The sequence below is a fragment of the Macaca nemestrina genome, chromosome 20, assembly GCF_043159975.1.
Source record: "Macaca nemestrina isolate mMacNem1 chromosome 20, mMacNem.hap1, whole genome shotgun sequence".
Classification (NCBI taxonomy): Eukaryota; Metazoa; Chordata; class Mammalia; order Primates; family Cercopithecidae; genus Macaca; species Macaca nemestrina.
The window spans coordinates 13,178,994-13,188,497 of record NC_092144.1 but is presented as its reverse complement, the minus strand read 5'-3'; the positions used below and the strand labels follow the sequence as shown (position 1 = coordinate 13,188,497).

Genomic DNA, 9,504 nt, shown 5'->3' with positions numbered 1-9,504 from the left:
CCACCCTGCAATCTTATACCCCGGAGACCTGATGCAGGAGGGCAGGAAAGAGCAGGGCGGGTTCACACCCAGGTGAGCCCCCTGTCCACCAGGACATGCCCTGGTGTGAGCCCAGTTCCCCGGGTCTCCAGCCCCAGCGGCTCTGCCCTAGGAAACCCTAACTTCATTCCCAGACCCTGGGAGCTGCTAGTATCCTTGTTTTCTTTCTCCTCCTCCCCACTTCCCCCTCTACAACCCAGCTGTCTGCAAGGACCCACCCCCATCCCCAGGGCCTCTGGTTCCAGTTTAAATTGGAAAGCCAAGGGCAGAGGGGACAACAACGCTCCATTCCTCACCACCAGACCACAGGCCTCAGGGCTGGTTTGTGGACCGGGGGTAGGAATGTGGACTGCACAGTGGGTGCCCTGGCTTCCTGAGCACTGCGCCCCGTCGCCTCAACAGGACAAGATCTGGAGGTGGAGGAGGCAGGCAGGGGCGTGGGGATTCCCCCACGTGCATTCCCCCCGCCCTGCCAGAACGGCCCCATTTTTCTGCTCCTGCCCAAGCCCACCTAGGCCACCACCCCTGCCCAATCCCCCAGGACATGGTCCCATTCCCTGCCCCCTAATTGTCCCTCCCTTGCTCTAAACTGCCTGGCTTGTCACTGGGGCATCCATGGTGACATAACCATTCACCTTCCTTAGTGAAGAGGATACGGGGGGCTCCATCTAGTTGTCTGTCAATTTCTTCCTCAAATGAAGCCCCATCTCCAGTACGGAGCTGGGGGTGGGATGGGAGGAGTCCACCCATCTTGCATGTTAGTGCAGGGGGTGACTGAAAGACCAAATGTCCACAGAAAGGGTCTCATGATGTCAATCTGGCTTCAAGGTGCCGGAACCCCCTCAGCTACCCCAAGGACCCACTCCTGTTTCTCTGCACAAAGCAGCTCACCCCAGCGCCCCACGGTGCTGAAACTCAAAGAGGAAAGGGAGATCTACGTACAGGACTCCCAGCAATGTTCACACTACACCTTGCCCCAAGACCAGGCCTTGTCTGTTGTTGATCCATTCATAAGCATTTATTGAGTGCTGACTGGATGCCCAGCTATGGGGAGATGGCAGATGGCACAAAGGGCAGGGTCCCCAAGGACGGGCGATTTCAGCTGTTGCCTCGCCAACCCCAGGCCATCCCCAGGGCTCACTCTCGGGCTGGGGGGAGGGTCTGGGAGTGGGAGTGGTCCTCATAGGGTGGGTCTTCCTGGAAATCCAGCTGAGCCCGGGTGCTCTTGCCCAGGTGTAGGTGGCCTCTTAGGTGGGCATGGAGGGAGAGCAGGAGGGCGAAGGCTCAGACTTCCCGGCACCTCTGAAACCTAGCGGAGGGGGGAGGGAGAGAAATGCTTAATCAGAGGCCACGATGACTCAATGCTCCCCAAGTTGCCCACGGACTCGGCCTCCGGGGCTGCTGGGCCTCTGGCGCCACCCAGTGGCTGCTCCGGAGACAGCGACCCCGTGACGTCTCTGACTCCGCCGGGCGGCCCCGCTGGGACCCAGAGCCCGAGACAAAGCGCCGGAGTTCCGATTCTGCAACCGTGGTGCCCTCTCGTGGCCGCCGAGCTCTGGCGGGGGGGGGGGTCCCCGGATCTGTTACTCCCAGAAGTTGTTAATCATAAAGGCTGGCGGCAGGACACCATCTTCCCTAAGTCCTTTTAGCCTCCAGCGTCTCCCAGTGGGACAGCATCAAACCTCACAGGGAACACTATCGTCTCCTGGAGGCAGTCTTTCACGCTTTTTTTCTTTTTTGAGAGGGAGTCTCACTCTGTCGCCCAGACTGGAGTGCAGTAATGTGATCTCAGCTCACTGCGACTTCCACCTCCCGGGTTCTAGCGATTCTCCTGTCTCAGCCCCCCGAGTAGCAGGGATTACAGGCGCATGCTACCACGCCATTAATTTTTTGTATTTTTAGTAGAAACGGGGTTTCACCATGTTGGCCAGGCTGGTCTTGAATTGCTGACCTCAGGTGATCCACCTGCTTCAGCCTCCCCAAGTACTGGGTTTACAGGCGTGAGCCGCCGCCCTCAGCGCTTTCTTTTTTCTTTTTTTTAAAGACAGGGTGTTGCTGTGTTGCCCAGGCTGCAGTGCAGTGGCACCATCTCAGCTCACTGCAGCCTCTGCCCCCTGGACCCAAACGATCCTCCTTGGTCAGCCTCCCAAGTAGCTGGGACTACAGAAACATACTACCATGTCCGGCTAATTTTTTATAGACTCGGGGTTTCACCATGTTGCCTCAGGCTGGTCTCAAACTCTTGGGCTCGAGCGATCCTCCTGCCTTGGCTTCCCAAAGTATTGGAATTACAGGTGTGAGCCACATCTGACCCTTTCATGACTTTAACAAATGTTCACTGCAAAGCTGTCTGAGAGTAGATGGGAGGGGTGGTCCTCTCCCAGTCACTATCCTCCAGGAGCTCACAGTCTGATGGGGGAGGCAGTGCCCAAACACACCTAGTCAGACTGGCCCCTCCTCTGTTAGCTGACTTCCTCAAAGACAATTGCTAGACAGTTGCTAGAACGAATTTCTCTTTTAAAACCTCACTGGGGGCCAGGCACGGTGGCTCATGCCTGTAATCGCAGCACTTTGGGAGGCCGAGGCAGGTGAATCTCCAGGTCAGGAGTTTGAGACTCAGTCTGGCCAAGATGGTGAAAGCCCGTTCTTTACTAAAAATACAAAAATTAGCCGGGCGCAGTGGTGGGCGCCTCTAATTCCAGCTACTCAGGAGGCTGAGGCAAAAGAATTGCTTGAACCCGGGAGGCAGAGGTTGCAGTGAGCCAAGATCGCGCCACTGTACTCTCTAGCCTGGGTGACAGAGCAAGACTCCATCTCGGAAAAACAATATTAAATAAATAAATAAATAAAACCTCACTGGGGCCAGGCATGGTGGCTCAGGCCTGTAAGCCTAGCATTTTGGGAGGCCTAGGCAGGAGGATCACCTAAGCCGTGTTCGACACCGGCCTGGGAAACATAGTAAGACCCTGTTTCTACCGGTGGGGGGGCAGGGGGGGAAGCCAAGTGTAGTGGTGCAGGCCTGTAATTCCAGCTACTTGGGAGACTGAGGCAGGAGAATCGCTTGAACCCAGGAGGCAAGGTTGCAGTGAGCCAAGATTGTGCTACTGCAGTCCAGCCTGGGTGACAGAAAGAGACACTGTCTCAACATAAAGACATAAATCAAATAAACTGGCTCGGCGTGGTGCTCACGCCTGTAATCTCAGCAGTTTGGGAGGCCGAGGCGGGCGGATCTTCAGGTCAGGAGTTCGAGACCAGCCTGGCCAACATGGTGAAACCCCCTCTCTACTAAAAATACAAAATTTAGCTGGGCATGGTGGCAATTAGTCAGGCATAGTGGCATCCGCCTATAATCCCAGCTACTCAGGAGGTTGAGGCAGGAGAATCACTTGAATCCAGGAGATGGAGATTGCAGTGAGCTAAGATGGCGCCACTGCACTCCAGCCTGTTCAACAGAAAGAGACTGTCTCAAGACAAACAAATAAGTAAATAAAATAAACTGCTGTTCTAAGCTCTCTCTAAGGTCTTCCCCTCACCCTTGGAGGTGGGTACTGGGGCTAATCTTACTTCACAGAGGGGCTCAGCCATTACCCTGGGACAGGTCCCCCCAGCCACCTGTGCAGGCACCTGCTCCTCCTCCTCCTCCTCGGCGGTGGCCTGTGTCCTGCGTCTTCGCCTTGTCAGGACGGACCAGCTTCTTGCCTGCCGAGTTTCGAGTGGTGTGGCTGTAGACGGAGGTGTAGCCCTGGCCAGTAAGCGGGCAGAAGCGTCGGGTGTGGGCACGCTCACGCGTGGCACCGCACTGGGGGCACACGTAGTCCCGCAGGATGGGACACAGCACCCTGCCGGCCTCGTCCTTCAGCACGTGGGACTGGTAGATGGCCCGGGACTCGCCGTTGTGTTTGCAGAAAGAGCACAGGCGTTCGGGAGCTGGCGAGGACTCCAGGCTGCGCTTCTGATCCTTGGATCCTGGCACTGGGACCGACTCCGGCACTGATACTGACTCTGGCACTGACACTGACTCCAGCGCTGACACTGGTTCCAGCACTGGCTCTGGCTCTGGCTGGGGGCTCAACCTGGTCTCAGGCCCCTCTTTCCCACTGAAAGCCCTAACCAGGCGTGCCAAACCCAGGTAATCTGTCCACAGGTCAAAGGTCCCCATAGCTGGGCAGCATGTGCCAGGTAGAGGAAGTCACAGAGACAAGTAAGTAACCCTGCCTGGTGCAAGCTCCCTCTTTCTGAACCTTCTCTGCTGCCCCTTCCTTCCTCTCTCTGGAGCCTGGGAGTCTGGGCTGGCCGACCCTCCTTTTACCTCCAAGGGGGTGTGAAGGGGGAGGAGCAGGCTGTGGGAGGTTCCTTGTTGTCACAGGGGGGCTGGGTGCCCCACTAAGGCACCTCCCAAGAGGCTGCATGGCCTTGGCGGTGCTGGGGGACTGCAGGACACAGGGTGTGTGGGGGGGACACCCAGTGATGTGCACCACACCCCCATGTACACACCTCCAGGGAATTGGGGGGCTACCCTGACTCCCCTCCTTTTGGAGTCCTTAGCCCTCCAGCCCCACTGGAGGATGGGCAGAATGGGTTGGAAACCCCACCCTCAAAGACTAACAGTTACTAGTAACTTAAAGAAGTTAACTTAGTAACTTCTTTATCACTTTTTCTTCCTTCCCCTGGGCGGAGGAGTGGCCAGGTGCCCCTGGGCTCTTTGTGTGTGTGTCCGGGGGTAGGTTGCTGATGCTCCAGCTGTCTCTGAAAGAAGTGTGGTGGTCCCAGGCTCATGGGCTGGTTGCGGGGGTAGGGGGAAGGATCATGCCCCACCCCCAAGCTCTGGTCTCCCTCCAAGAGTTTTCACATCGGTTGTCTTGGTGGAACCCCCATTTAATGGATGAGCAAACTGAGGTGTGAAGCCACCTGCCCATCCAGTTATTTATAAAGACACGCACCAGGCTGGGTGTGGTGGCTCATGCCTGTAATCTCAAAACTTTGGGAGGCCAAGACGGGGCGGATCACATGAGGTCAGGAGTTCGAGGCCAGCCTGGCTCACATGGTGAAACCCTGTCTCTACTAAAAATACAAAAAAAAAAAAAAAAAAAAATTAGCCAGGCGTGGTGGCGGGCGCCTGTGATCCCAGCTACTCGGGAGGCTGAGGCAGGAGAACTGCTTGAACCCAGGAGGCAGAGGTTGCAGTGAGCCAAGATGAGCCACTGCGCTCCAGCCTGGGTGACAGAGTGAGGCTCTTGTCTCAAAACAAAACAACAACCAAAAGCACCAGATCTGCCTCCTTTTTCTAGTTACCGGGGCCCCGAGGCTAGGTGCTGGGCTGGGGAGGGAGCCCCTTCCTGGCTGGGACTGCAGAGGGCTGAGAAAGAATCCTCTGGTGTCGGGAGGTGGGGGATAGCAGGTTAGGATCTTAGGAGGGGACCCTCGGCCAGGCGCGGTGGCTCAAGCCTGTAATCCCAGCACTTTGGGAGGCCGAGACAGGTGGATCACGAGGTCAGGAGATCGAGACCATCCTGGCTAACACAGTGAAACCCCGTCTCTACTAAAAAATACAAAAAAAACTAGCCGGGCGAGGTGGCGGGCGCCTGTAGTCCCAGCTACTCGGGAGGCTGAGGCAGGAGAATGGCCTGAACCCGGGAGGCGGAGCTTGCAGTGAGCTGAGATCCGGCCACTGCACTCCAGCAAGGGGGACAGAGTGAGACTCCGTCTCAAAAAAAAAAAAAAAAAAAAAAGGAGGGGACCCCTAGTACCTACAGCTCTTCAATGTCCTCCCCCAGATGAGATCTCAGGAGGGTAGGGGGTACTCAGGACTTGGACACAGAGGAGAGAGGCTGTGCCGCTTACACACCTCATCCACCCATCCATTCATTGAAGAAACTTTTATTGGCCAGGCACTGCGGCTCATTTTTGAGAGGCCGAGGGAGGATCGCTTGAACCCAGGAGCTGGAGACCAGCCTGGACAACGTTTTGAGACCCCGCTCCTACAAAAACACTTTTTTGAAATAAGCTGGGTGTGGGGGTGCGTGCCAGTGGTCCCGGCTACTGGGGAGGCTGAGGCGGGAGGATCAACACTTGACCCCAGTTATTAGACGCTGCAGTGAGCTAAGATCACACCATTGCACTCCAGCCTGGGTGACAAGAGCGAGATCCTGTCTCTAATTTAAAAAAACAAAACTATGGCACCCCATGGAGCAGAACTTACCACCCACGTTTCAGAAAGGGATTTTAGGCCAGGCAAAGTGGCTCATGCCTGTAATCCCAGCACCTTGGGAGGCCGAGGTGGGAGGATTACTTGAGGTCAGGAGTTTGAGACCAGCCTGGCTGACACGGTGAAATATCATCTCTACTAAAAATAAAAAAATTAGCCTGCCGTGGTGGCAGATGGCTGTAATCCCAGCTACTTGGGAGGCAGAGGCCGGAGAATCACTCAAACCCTAGAGGCAGAGGTTGCAGTGAGCCAAGATTGGGCCACTGCACTCCAGCCTGGGCAACAGAGTGAGACTGTCTTAAAAAATAATAATAAATAATAATAAGAAGAGGGGAGTTTAGCTGCCCTGCCCCAGCCTGTTTACCCCCAACCCTCTAATATTTAGTCCTAAATCCAGCCAGAGTCCATCCAGATCCCAGACACCAGCTCTCCTCTCCAAAGAGGAGTGGCTGGGGTCAGGGCAAAAAATAGGCTGAGTGACTTTGGGGTTGGGGGGGTCCTGTCCCCAGTCCCCATTCCCCTTAAGCCGTGTCTGGCCCAGCCACAGTGACATTCATCCCCCGGTGGGTCTGGCCTCGGTCCTCACAACCCACCGACAACAATGAATGTTGATTGTGACCTTGGCTGTGGCCTAGGGGAGGGGACGTGCCCAGGCTGGATTGGGGGCTCCCCTGGCCCCCCTAGATCTGGAAGGTTAGAGTCACCGGAAGGAGGATGGCAAGTCCAGGTCTCAGGGTCCACTCAACGGTCGATGGTTTGCCTGAGCTGCCCAAACTCACCGACAGGTTGAATGTTCCCCCAAACCCTTGGCAAATTCTCCGGGACCTGGAGTCGGGGGTGGGGTAGGTGGCAGAAAACCAGAGAGGGTGAAGGGGGAGAGGAGGAGAGAGTAAGGGACCCCTTGACTCTCATGAAATCAACAACCGCTTTTCAGGTGCCAACTGTTTGCACCTAGATCTGGGAAAAACACAAGGCAAATATAAATGATAGTAAATAAAATGTAGCCTTTGCTATGGGGATGGAGATGTAGCAGTGCCCGGGAGTGCTGGCCTCAAGCCGGCTCCCTAAGTAATTCACAAAGTGGTCCTGGAGATGCAGATTACCTCCCCCTTTGTCAACTGGGGAGACTGAGGCAAAAGGCCACTGCTAGTCCGAGGTGGAGGAGGCATTCCAAATGGCCCGGGGAAGTCTGGCAACCAAGGATCCTGGCCCCGAGGGCATTGATGCAACGTGAAGATAAACAAACCATTTTAATACAATGTAATACGTTCTTGGAGCTTCACTGAGTTCCGGGCACGATGGTTTAGGAATCACAACAGCGGGAGTAGGGCACTTGGGGGTGGGGGTTCGTCAGGTCTCTCCACTTTGCAAGTGCTATGGGGTCCCCACTAGACAGGGGAGAGGCAGGAGAATCAGAGAGGGCGCCGCTCGCCCCGCGTGCGCGTGCGCACAGCATCTGAACTCGGGCACTTCGGGAGTCAGCGCAGCCCCGTGGGGGCTGCCCCTGTGGTCTCAAAAGGGGCTGCGGCGCCCCCTGTCCATTTCCTCATCCTTCAAATGACCCCCAGTCCCTTCCTCCAGTGATCGCACAGAGTTCGGCGACCACCCCCCGCCCCCGGGTGCCTCCAGGCCTGCAGCTACGCACCCCTATCCCATAGCCCCACAAGCCAAACAGTGACCAGGATGGGCGAGAGAGCCTTCGCCCCCGACCTGGGTCTGCAGACGGCCTAGGAAGCAGCATTCAGATTTCCTAGGCATGGCCGAGTGCTGCGGCTCATGCCTGTAATTCCAGTATTTTGAGAGGCGGGGGCGGGAGGATCTTTTGAGCCCAGGAGATGGAGACCAGACTGGGCAACATAGCGAGATTCCTGTCCCTACAAAAAAATTAGCTGGGTGTGGTGTAGTGAGCCTGTAGTCTCAGCTACTTAGGAGGCTGAGATGGGAAGATCGCTTGGACCCCATGAGTTCGAGGCTGCAGTGAGCCGTGATCGCGCCGCTATATTCCCGCCTGGGTGACAGGGCGAGACCCCGTTGTCGCAAAAAATAAGTAATTTCCTGGCCCCTGACATTTCACCGAGGGGAATACTGAGGCCCAAAATAACCGCCGGGCACAACCCCAAGGCGGATTAGGGACCCCCAAGTGTGTCGAGCTGTGTGAACCACCCCACCACCAACACACCCCTCACAGTCCTGGCGACAGGACCTGGCCCAGCCCCTCAGGCCGCGCCCCCGAGAGCCCCACCCACAGTCTGGAGGCACCAGCCAAGGCCCCACCCCAGGCACTGCCCCTTGGAGCCCCGTCGCTTTTGACCTGTTCCCCAGGACACGCTCTCTCTAAAAGCCGCCCATATAGACTCCCACGGAGCCCATCCCCCAAGTCCCTAAGCCGGTCCTCAAAGAGCCCAGCTCCCCTAGGACCCGCCCCCTTAGAGCCCTCCACAAAAGCCTGCTCTACAGACGCCCGGGACTGCGTCCTGCCCCCGCGAAGCCCAGCCCCCCACTAAGATCCGCCCCGACCAGGCATGCTCCCAAACCGAACTTCGTAGGGTCCCTCAGAGCCCGATCCCGGCTAACTCGCCCTCCCGAACCGCCCCCCGCCCTCCGACACCTTCTAGAGCCCTTCCCCCAGGGCCCACCCTCTCACCCGCCCCGGGTCGAGGTCACGTTCCCACCCCTCTGTCTGGAGCTGGAGTGGGGCGCCCTCTTTCACAGCTCATCCGCCGCGTCCAGCAGGCCTTCCCATTCGGGCTATAGAGTGCGGGGGGGCCCCTGATCGGCTCCCCTGTATCCGTCACCGCCACCCCCATCCCCAGGTGTCCAGGCCCTTCCGAGGGAGGTGGCCGGTCCCCTGCCTTGTGGATCATTATTCTAAGTAAGAGACAGCCTAGGACTTGGGAAGGAGAGTGAGTTGGGAGCACAGGTATTAATAATTACATTACTGATGATAACACTACAGTCATCACGCCATGAGTAGGATATACCCATTTTGCGGAGGGGGAAGGTGAGTGGCTGTTAGTCCAGAACTCTCAAGGTTCCTCAAAAGCTTGGTTCTTGCCTGTAGCCCCAGCTAGTTGGGAGGCAGGAGGATGGCTGGAGCCCAGAAGTTGAGGCTAGCCTGGAAAACACAGTGAGACCCCCATCTCTCCTCTCTTTTTTGGCGGGGGGCCTGGAAGGCGGACATGGGGGAGGAGGTGGTCAGGACCTGGCAGACAAAGAGCCCATTATGGGGATTCCAGCGACACTAAGAGCCCTCTGGGGAT

At 57.0% G+C, this 9,504-nt stretch overlaps 1 protein-coding gene across 2 annotated transcripts; it reads right to left on the bottom strand.

Annotated features, from left to right (window-relative positions):
* Positions 1-1,033: 1,033 nt before the first annotated feature.
* LOC105499163 (nanos C2HC-type zinc finger 3) lies at positions 1,034-8,442 on the bottom strand. Of its 2 annotated transcripts, none has more exons than XM_011771679.2 (2): positions 3,652-8,442; positions 1,034-1,348 (listed from the first exon to the last, which is right to left on the bottom strand). In XM_011771679.2, exons 1-2 carry the CDS (start codon positions 4,196-4,198, stop codon positions 1,287-1,289), a joined length of 609 nt encoding a protein of 202 aa, XP_011769981.1. In that variant the 5' UTR covers positions 4,199-8,442; the 3' UTR covers positions 1,034-1,286. The 2 variants fall into 2 exon arrangements, with proteins under 2 accessions (XP_011769981.1, XP_011770108.1); XM_011771806.2 differs by having other exon boundaries at positions 3,664-8,440.
* Between the last annotated feature and the right edge of the window lie 1,062 nt (positions 8,443-9,504).

Excerpts from the sequence above, each read along its gene's own strand:
- LOC105499163 (XM_011771679.2), bottom strand. The coding sequence starts at position 4,198 with ATGGGGACCTTTGACCTGTGGACAGATTACCTGGGTTTGGCACGCCTG. Across the intron at positions 1,349-3,651 it reads AGGAGCAGGTGCCTGCACAG|GTTTCAGAGGTGCCGGGAAG; the intron begins GTGGCTGGGGGG and ends CCCCTCCGCTAG.